The sequence below is a fragment of the Montipora capricornis genome, chromosome 3 (genome assembly GCF_036669925.1).
Source record: "Montipora capricornis isolate CH-2021 chromosome 3, ASM3666992v2, whole genome shotgun sequence".
In the NCBI taxonomy this organism is placed as follows: domain Eukaryota; kingdom Metazoa; phylum Cnidaria; class Anthozoa; order Scleractinia; family Acroporidae; genus Montipora; species Montipora capricornis.
In genome coordinates, this window is record NC_090885.1 from 10,481,724 (window position 1) to 10,509,223 (window position 27,500).

At 39.8% G+C, this 27,500-nt stretch overlaps 2 protein-coding genes and 1 long non-coding RNA gene across 4 annotated transcripts in view; all 3 read right to left on the reverse strand.

The window, feature by feature from the left end:
• The window catches only part of LOC138039829 (major facilitator superfamily domain-containing protein 12-like), a 151,782-nt gene that overhangs the window by 47,163 nt on the left and 77,119 nt on the right, over positions 1-27,500 (reverse strand). The window lies entirely within an intron of this gene.
• Positions 13,102-15,951, reverse strand: LOC138042172 (uncharacterized). The gene is made up of 3 exons (XR_011130946.1): positions 14,559-15,951; positions 14,220-14,325; positions 13,102-13,711 (listed from the first exon to the last, which is right to left on the reverse strand). It is a non-coding gene; the product is annotated as an uncharacterized lncRNA (long non-coding RNA).
• The window catches only part of LOC138042126 (tetratricopeptide repeat protein 28-like), a 26,246-nt gene continuing 23,311 nt past the window's right edge, over positions 24,566-27,500 (reverse strand). For both annotated transcript variants that reach the window (XM_068887908.1, XM_068887909.1), the window contains 2 exons: positions 25,262-27,500; positions 24,566-24,762 (listed from right to left, as the gene is read on the reverse strand). The exon at positions 25,262-27,500 is cut by the window's right edge and continues 635 nt beyond it. In XM_068887908.1, coding sequence (XP_068744009.1) covers positions 24,743-24,762; positions 25,262-27,500 — 2,259 coding nt within the window. In that variant the 3' untranslated portion in view covers positions 24,566-24,742. The remainder of the gene's footprint in view (positions 24,763-25,261) is intronic.

A 27,500-nucleotide genomic window follows, 5' to 3' on the forward strand; every position in this document is an offset into this window, starting at 1 on the left:
ATTATTAATTGTTTTCTCTATGCTAGTGATGTTCACACATACAACACTAGATATGCTTTAAAAAGCAACTTCTATAAAGCACGATTCAGGACTAATATTGGAAAAACAATGCTGTCAACACTGGCAGCTGACCACTGTCAAAAACTACCACATGACATTAAAGAACTCAATCTTTTCATTTCCTTGAGAAAAGCTAAGCTTGGCATTGAGCTGATTAGGCTCGAGTGGGTGCATTATAAACAACCGTCTGCTTAACATCAGGCCCTTGGAGGAAGAAGTGGGGGGGGGTGAGGGAAAGAAGGGGTCCTTTCTTGTTTCTCATTCCTTGAAATCCTGGGTTGTTTCAAGTTTTTGTTTATGCGACACAATTACCACTCCTTTCTTCAACTGGCATTATTGCATTTATAATTCATATTCCATTTTAATAAAAAATCAGAGCAACCAACACAGTGGAGGGTGTAAACTGCAGGTTGCAGGTCATTGTTTCATCATGAGAGCTGAAACAACCCAAGCCTTTACTAATGCTAGCATTAGGCTCAAACACTATGCTTTAGATAATGTTTAAGCCGAAGGTTAGCCTTTACTAATGCTAGCATTAGGCTCAAACACTATGCTTTAGATAATGTTTAAGCCGAAGGTTAGCATTTTTACAAAGGTTTGGGTTGTTTCAGTTATGGTAAAACAATGACATGGAAATGTACATGTATTATTATTATTTGAAGTGTCTGTTATAAATGAAACTAGGAGAAGAAGAGAGAAGTGTTCCTCTCACTTATTGTCTGTTTTCTTAAGTGACCTGCTCTCTCTTTACTTATAAAAAAAAACGAAAAAAAAAACAAAAAAAAACAAGTACATGAAAAGAAACTTTTCTCTTCTTTTGACTGTCTTGTATTCATTTTCAGTCAGACCTTTTAAACTGTCTTTGCTGGGAATCACAGGGACTGGAAAATACCTCACTCCTATTCTTGGCACGTTTAGCTTTCCTATCCAATGTTCCTGATGGCAACAGAATCTCTCAGAGTTAGACTGTGTTGGCAGAGTGTGTAAAGTGCAGGTTAGGCTTGGATGTCATATTGTTTTACCATAATTGAAACAAAAGTAAGGGGCAGGTCACTTCGGAAAAGAGACAATAAGTGAGAGGATCACTTCTTCCTAGTTTCATTTATAACACACACTTCAAATAATAATACATACCTGAGTGGCCTCATAGCTCAGTTGGTTGAGCAGTACATCACATTGCAAAAGTTATGGGTTCGAGTCGAGTAGAAGCTAGCTGAGGTTTTTATAAGTCTGATATATATTATAAGAGACAATAAAAAATTATTGCTTCAACCGCTCAGATAAGTGCAAAAATTACTTCTCCCTTTCATGAAAAACTGTTTGTTGGGTAGAAAATAATTAACCAGTCATTGTGATAATGGCAAAAATCTATGCAAAGATCAGTAAAGATTTTTAAAGGATTGATGAGTCAGATGGGGCTGGGAAATTTTAGCAAACAACATATCTGAACTAAATGGAGAAATGATCCTCACACGCACTTACCGGTATCTGGACAATTTAAGCATTGTACTGCAAATAAGTGCAAGGATGATCATTTCTCTTTTTTGTCTCTGAAGCCTGCACTTCAAATAGCTAATATACATTTCTTTTAATGATTCCTCTCACGGGAACACATGAGCCTAACAAATTGACCTGGTAGAGCATTGCACCGACATCCCTTACATCATGGGTTCGAATTCCATTAGAAGAACCTGAAATTTTTTAGGTGTCACAGTCAATAAACTAAGGCAATTGCGAGGATCATTTCTCTATTGCTTTATTTCATTATTACGTTTTATTGATGTCTGTTTACAAAGATAGATATTACGTTTTGCGAAGAATTGTTATTTACATTTCTTGCAAATTCTCACACAAAATAAGTTGGCTTCTGACAGTTAGGGTATACCATATTCACTAAGCACTGGTGTCAGGTCTTCCATTGTCAAAGTGTATCGCTCATCCTTGAAGCAAGTTACAATTATAATAATAGCAAAACTTTAAAGATCCAAAACCTCTTTCTCTACAATCAAAGCCTTTAGGTAGAAAAATTTAAAAATATAATTATATGTAAATCAAGGACATAGGAAGAAAAATAATAATAGTTTTCCCTTCTCATTGAAAAAAAAAAAAAAGATTTTATTTCATTGTAGCCCCCATATTAGTGGAGCACTTTGTTTCCTAGTATACCAAGACTGTGATACTGTCTGATTTCTAGAGGAGAGAGTCTTTCGTAATGACAAACCTGTCATGCAATTAAAAAAAAAAAAAAACAAATACGACTGGTGCGCAGTAACAGCAAAATGGTGGTGTTTGTGAAATCCTTAAATTAATTCCATTCTGATTAAAGATAAATCACCACTATCCATCAGCTGAAGATCAGTCTCTGAGTTGCTAGTTTTTGGGAAGTGCACAAGGTGCCATCCTTGGAGAAATAATACTATTACAGTAGTTATTATTGGTAGAGTGAATCCACTCCTTGATTTGGAGGGTGAAGGATCTCTGCAATCTCCCAGAGAGGCTCCTCCAACGGGAGGGCTCAGACAAATGCATAGCTGACGTTGGTGGATTCATATTTCTCTGAGTGACTATTTAGTATTTTACTTCAATTTCATCATTGCAAGAGGCTACTAATCTCTGGACAACATCAACTGCTGAATGTTCACCACAAATATGAATTTCTGGGCAGAGCAGACCTGTTTGGGAAATGATTATTTTTGATAATTATGCGAGTGGTCATTGCAGTTCATGGGTAACTACTCGTAAAGCAGTTCAAAGGAAGTTTTATGCAGTGTTTGACAATTACTTTCTGACTAATTTGCCCTTTGGGCAACCAGAGTTTTTATTTTTTTTGGTTGCCAATGACTTTTTTTCGGTTGCCCACCTTCCAAAGACCTGTCGCCCATTAAATCTCAAAGGAGGCTTGCAAAAATGTCCATTTTATGTAAAATGTGTGTAAAATGGGTTTGACAGACCAGCGTGACTCCTGCTGTGTGCCCATGGTGTTCTAGTACCCTTCACAGTTTTGCTTTGACAAGCCATTTTCCTTTTCTATAAGAGATCAAGGGAGATTCCTTGAATAACTCTCTGAGATTAGCCTGGTTTTGAATTAAATGCCATTTGTACAATAGTATGCTCTTAAAGCCTGTCAAAACTGGTTGAAATTGCATGGAAAAAGGTAGAATTTCAATATGAGTAGCGTATTTGGCCGTGGGAAGACTCAGGGTTCCAGAGTTTTTCTCTGTCCTTGCGTGGGCCCATTTTAATTAGTAGGGCTAACTCTCACATGGTTCATATGGGGTACAAACTAGGACTTCACATTACACTGTAATCAGTTAAGTCTGTTGAAATGTAAGTGCTACACGGCCAACGTTTGAATACTCGTAACCCTTCCTTGTACTTGTACATGTTCATTGCCGTGACATTAACTTTTTCAGTTCCCACGGCCTGCTCCTGTCTGACCTTGTAGCTCAGTCGGCAGAGCAGTGGTGATCTAACCCGAAGGTCGTGGGTTCAATTCCCACCCTGGTCAGAGTTTTTCTCTAGCTGTCCTTGTGTGGGGCCATTTCCATTAGTAGGGCTAACGCTCACATGGTTCATATGGGGTAAAAACTAGCACTTTACATTACACTCTAATAAAGTCTTTTCCATTATAATAAACATTCTTTTCGCACAGAGAATGATGCCGGCCACGAACATATTCCTTTTTCCAGTCTGTTTCCAGGTTTTTACCAATATATTTTTAACAGAAAAAGAAATGGCAGCAAAGAGATGCAATGTTGCTATTTTGTCCTATTGAGTTTGCGGTAACCATGTCGCATTACTTGTCACTTTCTTCGTTGCAAATCAAATTGTTCCGCAAAATATTAGTAGAACAAAAAAAATTCTTGTTGCCCTATCGGGCAAGTCTTAGTTGTTTTACTTGCCCATGCATATATTTCGCTTGCCCAGGGCAATCGGGCAAGAGTTAGTGTCGAACACTTTTTATGTATGTAACCTTCAAGAAAGGTCACCTCCATACAACTTAACTATACTAAATACATACGTAAGATTTCATATTAAAAGGCTAAGTGGTTAATTTAAATTTGAACGACACTTATCCGGAAGTGGAAGTTCGATGATAATTCCACCAATCTGTAGAGTGACCATGAGATTACACGAGATATGCGCTGCGCATGTACCGATCATCTTCCAATGCCTGATGTGCCACCTGCCTAAAACCTAAAACCTCAATGCAGGTTCGACTTCCCCTCTGGGAAGGGAGGGATGGGCATGTAATCTCATGGTCACTCCGAAGATCGGTAGAACTATCACCGAACTTCCACTTCCAGGTAAGTGTTGTTCAATTTTAAATTCTACCTCACTGTCATGTGACCTGAGATTCCATGAGACTTCAAAGCCAGAGTTGGCACATCAGGGAAAACAAAAGTATATGCCAAATGGCAAATAACAAACACAATAGATAGATTTCAAACCATTTATTACAAGGTCCTCAAAAGGAAGCATTACAGAATCAAAATAGCTTCCCGAAACTGAGAGGCACTACTCTGAAGTGTCCAAATTCTTGTCATAATAAATGGCAAAAGTTTGAGCAGATGACCACCCAGCTTTGCTCAGAATCTCTTGAATAGCAACCTGTGCCCTATGGGCAGCAGACACTGAAGCTGCCCTGGTACTACAGCTGTATGTGCTTTATAAACATCTAAATTAATTCCAGACATTTGCATGACAAACAGTTCTTATCCACCTACTTATGGTGTCTCGCGATACAGCTTTATGAGGTTTCTGAAAACTGATCAAGAGTCGAGAACCAGTAACATGAAGTGTCTTGGTTCTGTGAACTTCAAGGTACTCTTTTAAAGTAGAAAAAACACAAACTTTCATCAAGAGTATAGGCCTTAAGAAACAGAGGTTTTACTTGTGTCCTTGGATTAGAATGCTTGAATCTAAACGCAATACTTGAGTCATAAGTAGACATAAGACTAATATTCAACAGATGTATAGTTCGTCCTCTCTGAGCAGTGACCAAGCTAAGAAGCATAACCAATTTAAGGCTAAGGTTCTTCAAACTCAACAATGCTAATGGTGACAATGTCTTCAAAAATCTCAACACAGTAGATACATCCCACACTTCCTTACATCTTGGTACTGGTGGTCGTAGATTATAGACACCCTTCAGAAACCGCACTACAAGAGGGTGGCGTCCGATGGACATACCATCAACAGTGATAATAGTAGATAGTGCACTCCTTGCAGCGTTCAGTGAGCTAAAGCTGAGATCCTTTTCAAACAATGCTGTCAAAAACAGAATGACATCTGCTACAGAGGGATGAAGTGAATCAAGGTCTGTTTCACAACAGTAGTTAAGCCACGTGTTGATAAAGGTTTTATACTGCTTCTGTGTTCCTGAGCGCCAAGATGCGAGGATGATCTCGGCAGAGTGTCCTAAAATGTTTTTGCTCGCAAGGGATTTCCTGATAATTTGCATGCCAGCAGTTGAAGCCTTGGGAACAGTGGATGCCGACGGCGAGGATCGTGTAGAAGCTGAAGTAACTGTGGTCGACTTGGAAGAACTAGAGGTAGACTGACCAACATTTCCATGACTCTGGAATAGTAAGGTTGTGTTGGCCAATTCCGAATTAGAACAATACATTCTGCTTGATCCATAGCAATCTTCTGCAGGCATCTGCCTAGCAAACTGAAAGGTGGAAAACAATAAGTCAGTGGCCCATTTCAACTGAGAGTAAAGGCATCTACAAGAGCAGCCCCTGGGTCAGGCTTCCATGAATAGTAACAAGCAACTTTGGCATTAGAATAAGAGGCAAAAAGATCAAACTCCGGCTCTCCCAGTTTCTTTGTAATTAATTCAAAAGTACTGGGATCTAATGACCACTCTGTTCTGTCATTAACATTTCTTGAAAGTCTGCCTCCTTATTTAATTTGCCAGTAATATGGGTGATGGTTATCCACATACCTTGAGTCATGGTCCACAACCATATTTCTTTTGCAATTGCATTGCAGAGCCTAGAGTGAGTACCTCCCATATTGGAAATATAAGATACTGCTGTTGAATTATCACAACGTACTACAGATACATGTATGCCTATTCTTGATGATTGAAGCAAAGGATTGGATACCATATTTAATTGCTAAAAGTTCAAGCGCATCAATGTTTCCTTCGGCATAGCAAACATCTGATGGTGTAAAACTACACTGTACCCTGTGCTGTAACTGCATTATAAACAGCCTCCCCCCCCCCCCCCCCCCCCAGCCAATAAGAGAGGCATCAGTATCAATCACTATATCAGGATTGCCATTTGAAATTGGAGAAGTAGCTGTCTCCAGATTATCGACACACCATTGTTATTCTGACTTTATGTCATCAGAAAGGACTATGTTTGCATCATAATTGCCTCTTTTTAGTTTAAGAGCCTGGAGTTCTGGCCATTTCTAAATCACTATAGAAAAGAGGGCCATACGGCACACCGGGGAAACTGGATACTAATTTCCCAATAAGTCAGGCTAGGTCTCGTATTGTAATCTGGTCACTCTGCATAGTTTTGTGACAGAGCTCTAACAAACTTGTCTTGTTTTCAGTTGTAAGGGAAATAGTCATTTCAAGAGAAATAATGATAAATCTCAAAACAGTCGCTCTTTGACTGGGAATGAGCAAAGACTTTTCAGGATGAATCAGCAAACCCAGACTAGAAAATAAAATCTTGCAAGCATTAAGAGAGTTAAGGGCATCATTGACTAACTATTGCTGAAGATAAGTGTCATCAATGCAACCAGACACAATATGCCCTTGACACCTTAGATGCGCATAACAAGGTTTTATTAGCTTGGTGAATAGGCGTGGGGCAGATGAAAGCCCATTACGAAAACAAGTACATTGGTAGAGTTTACTCCTCCAAATGAAACGAAGAATGATATTAACGATGTTCCTTTGCTACCAGAACTGAATAGTATGCATCTTTTAAATCAATTGTTGCCATATAACAACCAGGACTAACTTCAATATGGACTGCAGAGTATCCATCTGGAATTTATTGTATTCAACATGCAAGTTTAAATTTCTGAGGTTTGCAATCATTCTAAAGCTCCCATCTTTCTTAGGTTTGAGGAACACATTAGACAAAAATTCACCTTGAGAATGATTAGCTTACTCAATTACACCCTTTTGAAGTAATGTATTAATTTCCTGATCCATAACGCTAGATTCCCAATCAGTAAACTTAATTGACTGAGGGGGCCTCAGTTGCAATGGAAACTGGTCATATGTGAATGTTACATGGAAACCCTTGACCATACCTAAAATGACTTTATCTGAAGTCATGTGCTTCCAAGCCTGAAAAAAGTGCTGAATTCTACCAGCAACCTTTGTAGTTATAGGTTTACATTGAACTGTATTTACCGGAGACTCCTGAATTAGTTCTTGAATGTTTCCTGGTTGTGCTTTGGCCTGCTGTAGGTTGTCGTGCGGGATTGGTTGGATGTTCTTAAAAAAGGATGGTTGGTTGAACCTCGTCCTTGAAAGGTGGACCTTTGAAAACCTGCACGACCCCTACCAGAGCCTCTGTTTGCGTGGGAGGGTCTGTGCCAAGATTTGTTTTTATCCAACAGCTCATGGGTAACTTATTGTCATCCGCGATATCTTTGATTTCAGTAAACTTGACTTTTTGAGCACACAAATGAGCATAATGTTTGGAAATTTGAGGCTTCAATGCCTCCCGGCGTCTCTGAACCAATTCCCACTTGACTTATCCTAAGCAACAGAACGAGTCTTCGGTTACCTTCCCTAGTTTGTCCAACAAAGCAGTGGTATCTATGTTGTCCTTGTCTTCAGAGCTCTTCAAGACAAGATCTGCTATTAAAGCTACAATTGTAGTTCCTTTAACCAACGCATTCTGAACTCGTTTCATTTTCACATCGCTTGTTCTGGCCTCAGCGGAAACTTGATCCCAAATAACCCGATTAACAGCTACTTTTGACAGGCCCGGACAGTTCTCAGATCTGAGAATTTCCTGAAATAAATTTTTCTCACTTTCTTCTTCGGGCTTTTGCTGCATAATGGCCGTTACCTGAGAAGCCAAGGTATCATTTATCTTCGGGCCTGTAGCTTCCTGCGTATTTGCCTTCTTCTCAAGGCTAAAAAGAAATTTGTTCGGAGTAGAAGTAGAATTTCCTTCCTCCGCAGCTTACTCATCAGCTCTTTTCTTTTTACTTGGAGGCTCTGCTTGGCCTGTAGCTGACATGTCAGCATTTTTCCCATCGTTCGGATGCTTCTCAGAACCTTCGCTAACTTCGTTAACGTCAACCTGTTCTGATATATCTTCAGAAAGCTCACCTTCAGGCCAGTGAACGAGAGACATAATGTTATCATTCATCACGTTTAAATCCTCTCCAAGCTGTTAGTCTCTCTGTTAGTCATGCTCTCGGCAAGAACTGTGAAGTTTGCCGAAATGGATTCAGCAAACGACTTGACCATGTCAACTGGTTCTCTTCCACATGAATCATTTTGGCTGGTTCTCTCCGCTTACCTCCTGACTAGGAACTTTGGTCTTCGACGACCTCTGCTTAGATTTATCAGACATTGTAAGTTGCATTTCTTCGAGCTCATTTTCAGCTTTCCCATGCTCTACGAGCCTGTGTTGTCATTTCTTCGTCGCCCATTCCAAAATTAAGAAATAGTGGATAAGGTAGCTCCACTACCACAGAAAAGAAACACAGTACACTGTGAGTGCTAGAAGAAAAAGAAACTTAACTTTAAAAACATCAAAGAAACGGAGACTTACGGAAGGCAACAGGCGACCATGAATAAAACCAAGAGAAAATGAGGGGACAGAGAGGGAGGCTCAAGGCGTTGGCCGGGATATGTTATGTCTACGAAAGTTATTTTTAGACGAGCGGTAGCCTTTGTTCTAGCGGAAGTCTGTCTTCTAAGACGTCCGCATGCAGTCTTGCCTCGCTCTCAGGTTCTTAGTGAAAAGAGAAAATGATGGCGCACGTGAAAGGCTGATGAATACATATTTTCTTTCAAACATCGGACCGAGGTTAGCCTGCATGCGGACGTCTGGGAAGTCTTCCGCAAGTCTAAAAATAACTTTCGTGGACATCACATATCCCAAGGGCTGGACCGGGAGCTTCCTTCTCTGTCCCCTCATTTTCTCTTGATAAAACGCATCAAGTGATCGGTACATACGCAGCGCATATCTCATGGAATCTCAGGTCACGTGACAGTGAGATAGAATAATTATACCTTAACATCCAAAATGCTGAAACCAAACATAGGAAAAATAATGTAAAAAATATTACAAACCCAAAAGAGCCCTAGAGTAGGTTCAACCCCTTCACGTCGGCAAGTAGAGGATTTCATTTGAATTTCTCGTCGATACGAAATTACCTTTTAATTTTTTTTTTTTTGTTGTATTTTTTTTTTTATGTTTGATATGATTTAATGCGTTAATTTGAATTGAGTAAGTACTATGCTTGTTAAACAGGATCAAAATGTCAAAGAAATGGATGTTTTTTTCGAGTTTCCATATTTACATGTATATCCAAATCTCAATATAAATTCTATGTCCAAGGCTGAGAGAACATTATAGTGCAACAACATAATGGCCAACTGCAATGTAAGATGTAATACAGAAAGAAATTTGTCCACCCCTACTCCACCCCCCCCCCCCCCCTCTGTGATTCAAGCGTCGTACCAGCAAAATGTTACCACTATAATTTATGTGACCAACACTGTGGCTTCCAAACATTGACTCTTTTTTCATTCTCTGGTGAGTGTCATGCAAGGAGCAAGAAATCACTGTCCCAGCACCTTGTCCTTCATCTTCTAATTGACATCAAACATTAAAGTTTTCCAGATCTCGGATGAAACTGATTTGGACGGGGTGAAATAATGCCCAATCTAGATGACAACAACCTCATAGTTCATTGATCAAAACTGGTAAGGTCTTCTACACCAGAACTCTGCAGCGTCTGCTTGGTTGGTAGAGAAGTGATTTCTTGCCCCTCGCATGACACTCACCGGAGAACGAAAAAGAAGCGATGTAATTTGAAAGCTATTTTTTTTAAGATGGGGACATTTGAGTAGATCAGTCTTTCATGAGGTATTGACAGGTAAAATACTAGATTTGTGGAGAAAAGTGTGCAAAATAATGCCAAGTGGGTGAACATATTTTTTTTGCAAATTTTACAATGAAGCTTGTAATGGCTATTATAGTAAGCAAAGCTCTGTTTTACATGATTTGATAATATTATAAATGGAGAATGTGTGTGCAATGTTTGATGACAAAGAAAAGTACAACGGCAATACATAAAAAAGGTCTTTGTTGAGCACATTTCAACAGTTGCAGCAATATGATAGGCAGGCTTCTCGGCTGAAATTACCCATTGTCTGTATTCACCAGTCAACAAGTCACAGATGGTATTCCCTGTTACAAATATTATTTGCATAAGCTAAGAGTGAGGGCCACTAGGAAGAATACTTTTATAGTAATTAATAGGTGTTATCCTCTTTAATAAAGGAATACTGTATTGTATTAAGAGTGACCTTGCAATTGCCTTGAGTTCAGAAATGAAAATACATGTAACAGAGAAAAATTGCAAAATTTACAAGGTAACAGAAAATAGTATCCTCAAATAGGACCGTCAAGCTGAAGCTTCTATAAGGAAAAAATGTTGCAAGTTGTTGACAGGTGAGCCAAAGCCAAGCACTCCTCTGTGTTTAACTGCATGATTTTCCATAATAAAAGTCAGTATGAACTTATTGGCAGGGCCACTCTTGGTTGATTCCATTACACACTTTTTTGAAAACAAATTAAAACTGATACATTGAGACTAATTTTATTGTACAAATTAAAGTAATACTCTTAAACAAGCATGCTGATAATATGCCTCCTAGAATCCCAAATTGAAAAAAGTGCCCTGGGGACTCAAAAAATCAGGACAGTATACGTACTGATTTACAATGTTCTTACAGCATAATTTTGTTCTTGCAAAGACCTCTGGTCAGTTGCTAACAGCCGCAGTGGGCCACAATACACCCCTGTGTCAACAATCTCTCAGGTGCAGTGTGTTTTTTACTGCTCTTTGTGGGGCCAGTGTGATAAATACAGTGTAATTCTTCTCTTCACAGCCCTTGCCTCTAGGAACCTGACATTGTAGCAAACATGAAAATGAGTTTGAGCTTCAGAACTGCCAAGAGGAATACGTTGCACCTTAGAAAATGCTCCTTAAAATTATGGCACATTGCTTATAAAAGGAGATGTAGGAGAAAGTAGATTAAAATCTTAATGAAGTGTTGGATCTGAATTTTTAGGTCAGATCCAACGCTTTATTAAGATTTTAACCATGACCACTGACCGCCCAAAGGGAAAGGAGATATTGGCTATGCATTCAATGTAGCTCTGCAGCCTTTAACCACATCTACAACTCTCCAGGAATACGTTATCATCATGTTACCTACTGCAATATGTTGATACCATCATGGCCAAGTATAACGAAAAGTTATTACCGTAAGTGTTAGACTTTTATAATACAAATCAGCGGGACCACGCAGGTCTGAAATCCTTTTTACTTGAACAGTGCAGTTTAACATGGGATGGACTCAACGTGCAAATGCCAAAAATACAGGGAAAAGGTTTGATGGACTATAAGATGACACTACAAATATAAAATAATTTTACTGTAGAGCTGTAAGTGATATATAGTCATAGAACATGAGAACTCACAGAGCACTGGCTTACAAAAATAATAATTAAAGGTTCCAAAGAAACAGCTTTTAAGCAGCAACCGGTGCCTGTGAGTGTTACACACCACTATAATATTATCATTCTATATTTTCATAAACAAAAAGGCAAAAAGCATAAGAAGAGTTCAGTGGCATGCTTCCTAATGGCCCGTATGGGATGGGAGGCATAAATCCCTTGCATGCTCTCCTCTGAGAAACAAATACAATCCTAAAATAGAATGAACAATGACATGCATTAACTAGAAATAAGATTAAACCTATATGATATAATTAATTACAGTAATTACATGTAATCTAGTGTGTTGTTAAATTGCTCAGATAAAGTCATGCAAAGACGCAATGGCTCTCACTTTGTCTTGCAACAAGTTCCATAACTTTAATACTTTAACAGCAGTACAACCACAGAATTTAAGCTACACGTATAATTACATGTACCGGTAACAATAATTCTGCGAAATCGCGCGGAATATCACCTGATACTTACATGTAGCCGACAAGGCCGTAGGAGATATTCCGCAAGATTGAGCAGGATAATTGTTTTATTAAATACATTGATGACAAAGCACAATTTCCTGCACATTTTATTGGAAAAAAGCTGGAAAAACTATCATTTTTCTCTGTGACACACAAAATTACATATATGATATTGCAAGATATCTACTGAGTACCCACGACGAATATTGAGCGCGCGATGACCATATTTGGACATTGTCACAATGTGTTGAATAATAAGACGTGGGTAGCAGTTTCTCTCATGGAATAGTCAACAGACCTACGAGAAAACAATGCTTTGAGATACTGCGGACACTCATCATCATGATTGTGCAAACTCATCAGAATTGAAATACAAAATGTATGGTTTGCTTCTGAATTCTTTGAAAATCTGCTTTTACAGTAAAAGACCTAGGGAGAAAAATAAAGCAATTGTAAACCATGAATCGCTTGGCGTTAGAAGGAGTATTTGTTTCAAAAAGTAAAATAAAGTTTAGAATAAAAACTAATTGTGTCTAGTCAATGTGGTGGGTTCAGGAACCCCGGGATTAGTAGCTCCCGTACGGAACGAGCAGATCTGTTTATAGTCTGCTACAGATCTGCTGGCACATCTGTAGCAGATCTGCAGACAATCTACAGATGATCTACAGATTATCTGCAGATCATCTGCAGAATGTCTGCAGAATGTCTGCAGAATATCTGCAGAATGTCTGCAGAGCGTCTGCAGGGATGATCTGCAACAAGTCTGCAAATTTGCAGACGCTCTGCAGACGAAATCAGCCTATCCGGTTTAAAAAAAGCCCACAAAATGCACCAATCAAACAACGTTTATTTAAAAGACAGAGAGAGGAATTCGGTCTGTTATTCATCAAAAGTAAACGATTAATGCTGATAGATACGCAAAATAATATCACCAGCAGGAATTTAAAGTATTTTCTTAGCGTGACATTTTCAACGCATTCCAAATGAATTAAAAAAACCCTCGAGTAGCAACCACTGCTTTCAAGAATCTAAGCCTCGCGTAGACTGCGAGCAACGAGGGAACTTGCTAGCAGGCTAGGCTTTGCATGCTTTTTTTTTTTTTTGGTTTGCTTGGCAGGTTATTTACAGAAACGAGATCGAGTAAACTAGATACTGCCCACAGTCTTTCAGAGTTCTCCAGAACCACTTGTAATTTTTGCGGTGTTTGGTGTGATTCGTTATCCTCGCCGCATCGCAACACTGATACACGGCGTCTGCAGGCAGAAATTACAAGTCCGAACAGCGATTTCATGTTTTTCGATTCTTCCAGATTCAGCTGTAGGTAGGTGGCTGTTCTGCGGGAGGCGCGAGTTCGCCCGACGTCTTATTTCTTGGGAAGAGACGAACAGGGTGTTGGTGGCGTAGGACCATCTTCTTGCGGCACGGCAAAACGTTTGCGGCCTGGAAATAAATGATGGAAACATTTTTTTCTTATGGACGAACAGCAAGAAACTGGCAGAATTGTGCAACCACAGTGGAAATACTGTATTAGGAATCTGCTGTGTTTTTTTTTTTAATTCTTGCTGCTAGAAGTGCGATGTTCTGTATAGGCATTTTGTCCAGTCTCTGAGCATCAGACTCAGTGTACATTTACGGTATTGCTATAGTAGTCAATTTATATATATTCCGATGGGAAAACCTCCATACATGCGATAAAATGAATGAGTAATTAGATTTTGCCGGAAACAGGATCAAGGATGACATAACCTCAGACTAAAGGGCATCAAGTTTCAAAGTGATATTCGTTGCAAAGGTGGCGCGCTTTTCGGAAGGTAACTGGAATCCTTTACCAAAGAATTAAAGAAAACTCCCTCGCGCACACAGTGCGAAGAGGATACGGGTAGGTAAATTAAAAGACGAAATAAAATGTAACAAAACATGAAGGAAAATCGTGATAAATAGCATTTACCTTCTCCAGATTGTACTGGTCTTATGGAAACAACTTTACAGTTTTCTTGCTGCCTAAGAAGACAGAGAATATCATCCTCTTGATGCTCCGGTATCTCAACAGTTAACTACAATAAAAAAGCAAAAGCAAAAAGGTTTTCAGACAAGGCACAAAACGGTGAAGTAAAATGAATAACTTGACAAAAATATAATTCGGCTCAAGCATTCTTAGTCAATGATAGCCTGCGTAGCATAAGCGGTTTTGGTTGCTAAGTCATAAAGGCGGACGAGGGCAGAAAAACCGCCCGGCTCGACAAAACCGCCATGCTACGCAGGCTAAGTAAATGACCGTTGTACTCACCCTCACTCGTTTTGCTGCAGTAGATCCAAGCATTTTTTTACCCTTGTCTTCGTCTAAAATCATCTGCAAGTCGCTAGCCGTGATCCTTGGTCTACGATGTTAACGGGTCGAGGTCTCGAATAAACCGAGTACGAGTGACAGCTCCCCCAGTCCAAGGTTCCTTATATAGGCAGAAAATGTGACGTTGACCCTCGGAACTCAGTCACTCCTTGATTATCGTGTTTATACCACAAGCGTTTTTACCGCTATCACGCAACGTTTTTACTGACAAGTTGAAGGGAAACTTCCTTAATTAAGGCCGTTTACACGACAGAAAAATTTGGTTCCGGACCGGTCAAAAAAGCGGTACGGACTCATAACTTTTGTAAAGGAACACTGGAGTTTCTGCAGGGCCATAGGCGCCTATGGCCCAGTGAAAACTCCTGTGTTTCTTTATAAAATTTATGGGTCCGTACCGCTTTTTTGACGAGTCCGGCCCCAAATTTTTCTGTCGTGTAAACGGCCTTTTAGTGCTCATGGGTCCGTAGCTTATTGAATGTCCAGAAAAGTGATCAGATCTGAGGAGCGCCGGAGTGTTTTCGATTTCAGCGTCGGCATGACCTTCACGTCAATCACGACAACTGATAAGAAAAACATCTCATGATGTAGGCAAGAAAAATAATCACAGTACAGTAATTTAACCATCTTATTGCACTTTTTATGATTCATTCACGTGTTGACTTCAACTTTCGTATAGTTGTTCTATCAACACTCATATGTCGATCGATCAAATGTTTTTCCCTGAGCGTTTGGAACTGAGAATTTAACACCAATGCACCCTGCAGTACTGCTCTTAAATTCTATTGAAAGAATGTGTCAGGTATGGGTGCCTAATTGCTATATAATAAGGATAAATTAAGGTCGAAAGAGTATTTATCCTTTCATTTAAGTGTTCAAGCGACGTAACATTTGATTTACTAACACGTTGTATGTAAGCTGACCATTTATAAGCCTCTTTATACTAACGCATTTTAAATTTTCGACTACCGTTTTATCTGTACAATCGAACTATTTTATTTATCTCAAAACACACCAGTAACGACTGATCCAACTAAGGTTTATACCGAAGTCACGATACAATGATGATCTATTGATCCGGTTTTTGGGCTTCAACGTGTTGCAGATCATCTGCAGACGCTGCAGATAATCTGCAGATCTGTTGTTAGTCTGTTTTTCGTCTGCAGTCTTAACATCGCGAAGTGTATTCAAGCTCAGCGTCTGCAGTAGACTGAAAACAGACTCTGCAGACGATAAATTAGTCTGCAGATGATCTGTTTTTGTCAAAACAGATCTGTTGCAGATCTGCTGCAGATCTGCTCGTTTCGTACGGGAGTGTACAGGAGGTAGGAATTAAGGGAGAAGGGAAGTGAAAATTAATTTCCAAGATGGTGATACCACTGATATGGTACCTGATAAAATTAATACATCAAACAATGTTGTTTCTGACAAACCTCAAGAGTTCTTTTTTTTTTATGTGTGTGTGTGTTGGGGTGGGGGGGGGGGGGGGGATCTATTGTGTTGTACACCGCTTCTCAAACCAAATTAATTAGTGGGGGAATTCACAGCTCAAATTTAATAACTGTGCTGTAATTCACTACCAAAGTTCTGGAACAAATATTAACAGAAATAATTAATAGAACTATATTGTTAGTACTGTAATAGGGACAAAACTAAAGACACTCAGAAGTGCTTTTCAACAATTGAAAGGAATCCAGAGCTCTAATAGAAACAAAAATAACCCAAGAAATTTGGCCTTTTTGTTACACTGCATCTATCAACCAAAGTGTAAAACACTAGCAAAACAAAGCTGTCAAAAGGTAGATTACATAATGGGGAATACTACATCACTAATACATTGCATGCTTAACTTGTCTTGTTCTCTTCTTTCCAGACTTTCATTGTCTCCTAATTTCAAGGTTTAACAAAGGTTTAACTAAAAAAAGAATTAAGTAGCTCCATGTACTGTTTAAAGATGTTAACACCACTATTCTCATCATTCTGTAATGGACTTGGCATTTGGGTTAAGTGATCATCAGAAACCTCTATTGATGGTGGAGAAACATTGACCTGATAATCTTCCTGATCAACAGACAATATTTAAACCCTCTGGATCTAATCCAAAATCATCAATTTCTGCTGGTGACAGTGCTGTGTTGCCAGAATGCATGTTGTCCAACACACATTGTTACTTGTACCCTTTTCCCACATTTGTAAGGGTGACTGGTTGTTTTCACTTGAAACTGGGTGATTGTTCATTTGTTGGAGAAACTCATCCAAAAATCTATTGATCCTGGGAATAAAGACATAATAAAGACTGTATAAATGGACAGTATCCAATATGTCAAGAATGCCCTCATCTTCCATTGCTTCAAAAATGCGTACATAAAAAGCCAGCACCCCAGAGTAAATGTCCCGATGAGCTCTCTCAACTCTGGAGTTGTGTACTGAGGATCCAGTAAGGATGCTTCCTCTACCTTCTCCATGGTGGTCTATCATGTATTGGCCAACATAAAAGTATTCCATGCCATAGTCACATCGCACATGAGATGTTAGTCCCCACTGTTCCACTCCTTTCTGGAACAAAGACAGGACTGTATCAGCCTTGTTGTTGTTACAGCAGGAAACATATATTAACAATCTTGTTTTGCCATCGATACAGACATGAGTTATCAGTTTGTATCCTATTAGTTTGCGCCAAGAGTCAATATGCCAAAGGCTGTTAGGTGTTGGAACAAAATATTTCCTGCGATGGATGGTCATCCACCACCGCAAAGCAGTGCCAACAGGGTCAACGCGACGTAAACAATCGCTGACTCTCCATCTTTGAATACCTAAGCCCCGGCTTCTCAATGCACCAATGAACCGCCTCCTTTCAATATTAGGGGTGAGGGGACCTTCATTTGAGTTACCTGTTATACTCATGTAAATCTCATCCAGTTCATCATCTGTTATATCTGAATAACTTTCAAACTTGTCACCAAGCCCAAACTCCTTGCACCTTCTTTGAATAGTAGAAACACTCACCTGGAGCATATCTGCTTTTTTTTGCCACGAAAAAAAGAGATCGCAAGTGTTCTAGCTGATCCTTAGAGATGTCATAACGTCTTCATCCAGGTCCAAGCTGTGTTGATGTCACACCAGCAGAGTAGGCTGCATCCATGTAGAAGCTGACTCTTGCTCCCTCTTTTCTATCTCAACTGACAGAATATACAGAAGCTGAGTAACGGATTCCCTTAAATCCCGCAGTGGTGCCTGTATAGCATTTGCAGGTAGCCCTGTTGGGTTTGGGTCAGCTCTAGTTAAGTCATTCAACAGCAGAGATGAAGTCCCTTTAGCATCTAGAAGGTATCGCCTTGCGTCCCTTAGAGCGTCAGTTCTTAGTTGTTCGTTACCAGGGGTCAAAAAGAGATGGAAAACTGCCTTCAAATTATGTAGAAAATTGCGAAAACCTCGCTCATTTCTTACTCGAATAACACTTGTGCGACTAGTTTGGGCAGCCATGTTGAAACGCAATGGATAATGGGATCCGCTAACAATGTGCAAAGGCCTACGGGATTTGCTCATAAATTCATGCAGAGGAAAAATTAATTCATGGTCAGAAAAAAATAACCAAACACAGAAAAAATAATTCAAACAACATATACATGTAAATAATTATAGGATACATAACATTAATTCGTACACGTATAAATAATTCTAGTAGTAGATATAATTATTGATGACATACCATAAAAATAACTGCAAACACATATTTATTATTTATGTAATGGGAAAAATATATGAGGATAATTTTGACCAGAACGGGCCCTCATAGAGTTCGGTCAGCGGAGTGATTTTGTGATTTGTGATGCCTCACAAAAAGTAAGCGCCCCAATTTTTCCCCTAAATCGTGCACCAGATGTATGTTTTAGTAACTACGTTTGGCTTCGTTACTTTCATGTCAATATTTTCGGAACTTTGATAAGAACCTACCTGGAGAGAGAAGACTTGTCCTCTGGAAAGATGTGTTCTGGCAATCTCTGACCAATGAAAACTTTCTTTCCGAAGAATAGTTACAGTTAAACAATCCTTACGACGATGCATGGCATGGTGCGCGATGCCGTTGTCCAATTTTTCGGGTTTGATATGATTTTGCATAGTTCAACTTCCTTGGATTTGTTCATCTAACGTATGACAGTGATGCTTATTCAATTCTTGGTCGGAGGACGATACATGTATAGTAAGCTCGTAGAAGAGGTTTGGTTTTCTAAAATCGCTCCCTCTGTTCTTAGGCAACGTCTTTTACCGTGTCCTTCCCCACGGTGTCTTCTTGGGCCAAACAACTCCACGAATGGAATTCACATTTACTTGCATTTATTAGTATTTGAAGAGTTAGCATACACGAATACCAGAAACCATTGCAGTTAATAATGCTGAGATATTTTGAGAAGGGGACGCAGCTCTTTCCAGCTGACAAAACAGCAGAACGCAGAAGGGTTCTCCAAATTTCAGTCCATTGTCGAAAGCAACGGGAGAAGTTCAAGTGATTCCGTGATGAGGAATGATTCAAAGTAGAAAACACCATTTCCGACAAAACCTCTCCCGCTTCGTTCGCCATCATTGAACAATCTCGTTCTCAGAACCCTTGGTTTCCCGCAAAAGGCGGGGCTACATTTGTAGCTGCAGCAGCCTAGCCTCCCCCGCGGGCGTATAGAAAACGGAAACCAGAATCCTGAAGACGTGCGTTCGACAATGGTTTGGAAGCGAAGATGAAGGGTTGGGAAAAAAACAATCTCTTCTCGCAACCATGTCCTAAATTGAAACTTCTATGATAGCGTTCTGCTCCTTTCCAGAAGTCGAAAGGGGATCAGATATTCACTAAGAAACAGTGACTTCGATATCCCTATTTTTAACACTATTAATTAACATACTAGCTGGACCCGGGGGATGCTCGTCGTCTCCCTTAGGGGTGTAAGTTTTGGATTTTGGTCTCGCTTAGGGTGTTCCGGGCAAAGCGCCAATATTTTAAGCCGCCAAGGTCTCGTTTAGGGGTTCACGAACTCACACAGAATTGAATTGAAGAACTTGAGATTTATGACAATGCTTTTAAAAACTACTTTTAGATAAAAGCGTTCGATGATTTTGTCTCTTTTAGGGATCAAAAATTGCTTAAGCCACGCCCAGATGGTCTCCTTTAGGGGTTAAATTCAAAATTTCCGACGAGCATCCCCATCTGTTTCATATGGGATTACCCACCTCCCCACCCGGGTAGCTGGACACATATGTCCAAATAAATTTTTACCACAACTGCTTGTAATCTCGCAGTCTTATTGGCTAATTTGCCGTTGTCCATGAGCGTCTAGACAACGCTGCTTGCGTCAATTTTTCACGCAATTTAATAGCCAAACAGGAACGCTCATTTTGGTAAATAAACCATTCATATTGCGAGAAAGTTATAGACAACGCTTGCTCTTTCTTTGAGTCATGATTTTGGTCACGCTCTGAAATAAACACTTTCTTTGGCGTTGGATATTGTGATAAAAAACAAATCAAAAGGGGTTCAGCGTTGTCTGCTGTTATCGACAACGATATTCGTCATCACAGTGGTCAGAATTTGTTGTGGACTCACCCGTTGCGGTCTCACCGCTTCGTGAGTCCACACCAACTTTGACCCCTGTGATGACGAATATCGTTGTCGACAAGACTACAGACAATTACAAGGCAAACCCTCTTTCGATTTGTTAAACAGTCCCACTTCGCTCTCTCTTGATCACACGTTTTGAGGCCTGGAAACCACTAGTTCATTTTGGTAGGGCATACATACAGCATCCCTCTGAATTATCGTCGAGTTGGCCATTTTTCACAAACATTTCGAGGTTTTCAATTAGAAAAGCGTGTTGGAGAGTGATTTTGAAATGGCGGCAGCTAAAAATAATACTTCGTCGGATTCCGAATCAAGGAATGATCCAAGTGTTTTAAATATCCTGTTCGTTGATGAAGATGAAATTTTGTTTAACACCCAATCTCTGAGAACGAATTTTACTCTGATGAGTCGGGATTCGACCATGAAGAATCAGATGAATCGACATCTGACGAGGGCACGGAGGAGGAAATGGAAGTAGAGGTACAAGACTGGTCAGAGGAGACTTTTAGTAGAATTATTTCACGAAGATGACCGATTGGAATAAATCTTAATTCTGAAAACTTTCGATCATGCCTGGATTTCTTTTGATGATTCTTCACGGTGGAGGTATCGAAATTGCTAGTAGAACAAACTAATTTATATGCAGAACAGAAGAGGGACCATCACGAATCTTCTCTGTGGTATCCGGTCACGACCGATGAAATAAAAGCTTGGGTTAGTTCCTGTAACTGAACATGGGTCACTAAACCAAACCTTAGCTCTTATTGGAGCACAGATCCTGCTATTAAGCTCTCCCTTTTTCGCTAGTATAATGCCCAGGGATAGATTCCTTCAGATTTTGCGTTACCTACATTTTGTAGGTAACATCCAGGCACCCACGGCTGGCTCTGCTGATTACAATAAGTGAACAATAATAATACCTAGATTTCAGCAAGTGTATAGGCCTCAGAGGCAGCTAACCATACATGAAGCTTTGATCAAGTTCACAAGAAAAGTGCACTTCAGGCAGTTCCTTCCAATCAAGCGAGGAAGATTTTGAATAAAGCCTTTAGACTTGCAGAATTCAGTAGTGGCTATTTTTTAAACAGCAAGATTTATACTGGTAAGGAAGGAAATATCGTGGAGAGAGATTTAAGTGGTAATGTCTATAATTGAACCATTCTTGAACAAGGGAAATTATGTCTTCATGGACAATTATTACTATGCGTCAGTCACATTATTTGAGGTACTTGAGGAGAAAAACTCTCGCATGTGGGACAGTGAGGTCCAACAGATCTGTCCTATCAAAAGAAATCTGTGGTGTGAAAGAAAAGAAAGTCAAACAGTTTAAACGGGGGTAAGAGGTTGTACAGACAAAAAGGAAAATTTCCATATGCTCTTTTTAAATATGTATGGTTTTACCAGGTTTTTGCATAATGGTTTTGCCTCACAAGCATTTTAAAGTCACAGGGATTGTATTTATGTATAATAACCCCCAGCCCCCTTAGTATATATTAAGTATATGTTTTCGACTCCATTTTTGGACTTTAAACTGTTTTTCTCCATTTGTGTTTTTTTTTTCAGGTCGCACCCGGATTGCGCATGCGTAAGATTTCTCTGTCTTGCAGAAGGCAGTTTAAGTGGGATTGAACCGAACTCTGTATCTCTTCCTTCAGAGGCAATCGCAATGGCCACTAAACCATGGAAAACTATGTGACCGATTAACGGGGAAATATGTATTAAAGAATTGTGTGTGTGACTGGAAACAAGTTTTTGTGTTTTTGTTGCACACAATGCAATATCTGGTTATGGTATGACTCTGTAACAGATATCGTAATTTTACAATCCTTCTAGTATTGTTAAGAAAAAGTATTAAATACTTGTAAATGTCATCGTAGAGACTTGCATAGCATCTTTTTTTCTGGTTTTGATTGGAATCAATGCTGTTAACAATAGTTTTAAATGTAAACAAATATCCACGATAGCAGTTAACCGTATCATTGGATCACGGAATGGGGACTGTGGACTTCGGACAACAGAATTGAAACTGGATATTTACCAAGATATATTGCAACATCAAAACAAACCCACTGAAATACTGTGAACTTAAAGGAAGTCAGCTAAAAATCCTTCCTGTTAACTATGAAAAGCATTCTCTAAGATACGAAGGACCTCATATATGGTCAAAACTACAATAAGCGACAAAAGTAGCTGAGACACTGAACTAGAAAGACCGCAAAAAGACGAAGGCAATGATTTTGAGCATTAGTCCCTTCATTGGTCCTTTAAAACCTCTAAAGTTGGGTGAGGATTTTATTCGGTACATATCCTCTACTGCGTGTCTTGGGGTTACCATCAATGACAAACTGTCTTTGTCTCAGCATATTAAATCAATTTGTGTGTCATTCAATACCAAAGTCAAAAACTCTGTATTTTAAGACTGTAATCCCAAGTGTCCTCTATGGGATTGTGGTTTGTGGCTCTGGCTCCAAATTAAAAGAATTAGAATTGATACATATCATATCAGGTACTCCCTTATAAGGGCTTAATGGGGACGTGCGGCCAGCCAGGGTATGTTTTTCGGGATTTTAGTCTTGAACAGGGTATCGAATTTATAATTTTTTGTCTTAATCAGGGTATCGATTTATCAATTTTTGTCTTAAACTGGGTTAAATGTCTTAAACAGGGTATCAAAAATCAGAATTCTGTCTTAAAATGGGTAAGAAAATCAGCGCTATTTGTCTTAAACAGGGTCAGGGTATGAGGGGCCGCGCCGCACCTCCCCAACCAAGGATACATCGAGTATCCCCCCCCCCCCCCCGGGTAAGATCACTTTAACATTACATTTTCCACTCATACTCCTCCCTCTCCCCCACCTGCCCCCTTCAATGTTGGTAACAGATAAAGGAAGTGTTGGCGAAAAGAAAACAACATTGTTAGGGGGAGAGAGGGTTAGAGGAAAAGATTTAGGGGGAGGGGATTGTCCAAGATTCCTTAACAGGGAAAAGTGTCTCAACACTTTTGGCGCTTATTGTAGGTAATAAATTGGATGACTCCTTGAACATTGAATGTTTAAAAAGAACATTACGGAAATAGACCTAACGTTTACGGCCACCTTTTCTCTAGTTCGACGTCTGCACTTAGAGACGTAAACAGACTGAACTTAAAAAATAGGCAGCCGTAACTTACAGCACTGCCTGAGAAAACAAGCTTAGCAAGATATTTGTTACATCTCCAGATCATTAAATCAAGCAACTGGGTGTTCCAATTTTATCGTCTAAGAACTAAAGGTAAATGAGTCACATGTGCGATACTGTTAAATTGCCGTTTTGGTGATCTATCGTTTAGCTGGGACCATCTGCATGAGAACAGAAATCAAATTTCAACTTTTGTCTGATAATAATAATATTATTAATAATAATAATATATATATATATATATATATATATATATATATATATATATATATATATATGCGCATGCTCACTAGCTCGCTAGTTTGAGCACTCTGGCATGGCTTGGATGTACCTTATGCATGGGACATCTGGGGTGGCTTTATAGCTTAACCTCAATCCTAGACATCAGCACTGCACTGATGAGGCCCAGAAGGCCGAAACAGTACTGTCTGCAGTTAGTTTTATATATATATATACAAACGAATAGACTAAGATGAAGTTGCTTCACTTATCTTTGGAGTGCTCAATGCAAGAATTTGCAGAGAAAAATACAAATGTAAGAAGGAAAGTGTTACTAGTTACTCGAGTTTCACGCTCAAGGCGATCATCAGACGATCGCCTTGAGCGTGAAACTTGAGTAACTAGTAATACTTTCCTTCTTACATTTGTATATATATATAATGAATTGAAGGTTTCGTCAGCTATTAAAGTGCTCAATAGGTAAACTAGAGCAACGTAGATTTGCAGAGTTGGATTATTTGGTCAAAGGCACTTATTGCTACTCAGACTTTCGCGCTCCTTGCAGATCAATCATCAGGCAACTGCCAAAAATAACGGATACAAAAGACGATATACAAAACCCGAAATGTCATCACTGAACAACAGAAGCGAACTGATATCTAATGGTAGACATTCTAAGAAATTCCTGTTAAAGAAGGTATTCGCTTAGCTTAACCAATTTCTGTAAATGGAAAGTTGGTATGGCAAGCTAAAGAGTATACTTGTCACCAGCCTGTCACCCGAGAAACATACCGTAAAAGCTTGGAGTTATTTTAAAGTTTTTTGAAGGGCTAAATTAACATGACAGCTAGATCCTCAGTCATGGAAACAAATCGTTTTGCCAAGTCCCTGATTTCTATCAAGTGATTAACTAATCCTGGTACAGGTGCTGACAAAACAAGGCACAAATGTAAGGATTTGGACAGTATCTTGATACTACTGAAATCTCATGGTACTTTAACTATAATTGGCATGATATCTTTAGTCTGACTGCTACTGAGGCATCAATGATCGAATTGTTTTCAATAACTCATATAGTCGAAGAAAGGAAAATAACATATCAACGTCTCAGAGTCCAAGTAGGTTTTTCACGTTTTGGACATCGTTTCTAAAAAAAAAAAAAAAAGAAAAAACAATGAAGAAAGAAACAAGTAGTGGGTTAAATGGCAATAAGGAATTCGTTCTGATTTGCAAGTAAATAATATAACAATTTTCTTAATTCATGAAACTGTTTGTGCTTAGTTAATAGAAACAATTCCTATTCAGTTTACTTTGACATGTACACTTAAGGAAATCAATAGCTCACTTGACTTGATATAAGCAACTGGCAATGACTGATCAGGTTTACTGTCAGTCCATCCTAACACGGTTCAAACAGCTAGCTATCTGCAGGAAGGCCGAAGTAGCTGACTCGGTGAATGCAGACATTATTTATTTAATTCAGGTATTAGCCAAAGCAGTTCGAGTAAAAATAACCACACTGGCAACCGATTTTAAAACCATTTCTCTGTGAAGAAAGTACCTGCGCCTTTCGACAACTTCCTGATTACAAACAGGTACAAGGTACAGCGATTAAGTCATTACAGTCATATTTAAATAACACTTACCATTCTTTTCATGTTCGGGTTGCCCAAATTCAAAGGTGACATCATCACCAATTAGCACAAATGGCGCCCAGTATTTTATGGCGGAATAATTCTTTGTCTCCCGAAGAGATCTCATAGCATGGTGAAGAGCTGTACTTGCACTTTTTCTATCTGCCAAGTGTTGGTAGAAACTCTTCATGAACATCAAGGTCGCCTCGTCGTCAATTGCCCAGAGAGACACCAGAACAGACCGGGTACCAGCACACAGGAAAGCCCTGGCTATTCCCACAATACCCTCAGATTTTAGCTCTCCCTGGCCACTATGACAGCAACTCAGCACAACCAGTCTTGCCTGTAGACGAACTGCGTGAACATCGCTCAGCGATAACATGTAATCTTCCTCTTCAGGGTTCTGGGATTTGCGTTCTGGGTTTGGGGCCAAAGCAATTTCTCCAAAGTTGTCATCACCATGTGCAGCAATGTGGATTAAAGCAACTGACTCCATTCTTTTCAGCACGTCAGCTTTGGTTGCATCTTTTCCTGTAAGAGGCACGGTCTGCAGAAGTTCTCCAATCATATCCACCTCTTTTTTCGCACATGGCAGCTGTGCATACATGGCTTCACCGGTGCCATAAGTGACTTCCTTCAAGCACGGATCGCCCACAAGCAGCGCTTCATTCTTACTTTGGAAGTCGTCAGGTGAACTGGCGATCAATTTTAAAGTGCTCAGCGAGGGAATTGCACGGATCCTGACAGAGTCACTCAATGCAGGAAAAGGAGCCAGGCAAAAGTGCCCATCAGGAACAAAGACCAAGTCATCACCCTCGAGCAAGTCTGCAATAGGACTTACTAAGACATCATACAACGGCTGCAAGGACTGAACGGTTGGTTCAACAGCTTCCCCACTGCTCGAGAAGTTGCTGGGCTGTCTATTAAGTGAACGATTCTCACATCGTACAACTGTCCCCACATTAATCTCTTTAAAAGTACTTTTCATCAAAGAGCAGGCACTTCCTTCTTTGATTTTCCTTTGTCTGAAATTTATCCCAATATCTTCTCTTAGCAACCAGAAGCTGATCATGTTCCCTTTAAGTGCTGTGAAAACAGTTTGTGAAGGTAGGTCGTTCATGACGAAAGACATAGTTACCTTCATCGTGCAGGTAGGTTTCTCATCAATGCCGTATTTCATCTTCAAAATATCTGCCAAAGCCTGTGCTCTCCCTTGCTCAGCAGCATACAAAGCCTCATCAACCTCTCCATTCTTCAAGAGTGCTGTCCACAGAGCAGTGTACGCAAACCCATTTGTGTCACGAAAGCTAATCTTCCATGCATCCTCTGACTGAAGAAGACGCCTTGTTTCTTCAAAATAATGAATGCTTAGACGATAGTAGTTGAGAGCTTTCATCAAGGAGTCCAAAAATTCATGAACAACACCTATACAATAACACGCCTTGGCCTGCCCTATTGGGTTCCCTACCTCTTTGGCAATACTAAGATCTTGATTGTGGTAGACTATGGCTTGCTTAACATCACCAAGACTTTGATAAGCATTGCCGAGATTGCCATAGGCTTTTCCTTCTCCTGCCCGGTCTCCTAATTCTTTGGCAATACTAAGATGTTGATTGTGGTAGACTATGGCTTGCTTAACATCACCAAGACTTTGATAAGCATTGCCGAGATTGGCATAAGCTCCTCCTTCTCCTGCCCGGTCTCCTAACTCTTTGGCAATACTAAGATCTTGATTGTGGTAGACTATGGCTTGCTTAACATCACCAAGACTGTGATAAGCGATGCCGAGATTGCCATAGGCTCTTCCTTCTCCTGCCCGGTCTCCTAACTCTTTGGCAATACTAAGATCTTGATTGTGGTAGACTATGGCTTGCTTAACATCACCAAGACTTCGATAAGCATTGCCGAGATTGCCATAAGCTCCTCCTTCTCCTGCCCGGTCTCCTAACTCTTTGGCAATACTAAGATGTTGATTGTCGTAGACTATGGCTTGCTTAACATCACCAAGACTTTTATAAGCGATGCCGAAATTGCCATAGGCTCTTCCTTCTCCTGCCCGGTCTCCTAACTCTTTGGCAATACTAAGATCTTGCTTGTGGTAGACTATGGCTTGCTTAACATCACCAAGACTGTCATAAGCGATGCCGAGATTGCCATAGGCTCTTCCTTCTCCTGCCCGGTCTCCTAACTCTTTGGCAATACTAAGACGTTGATTGTGGTAGACTATGGCTTGCTTAACATCACCAAGACT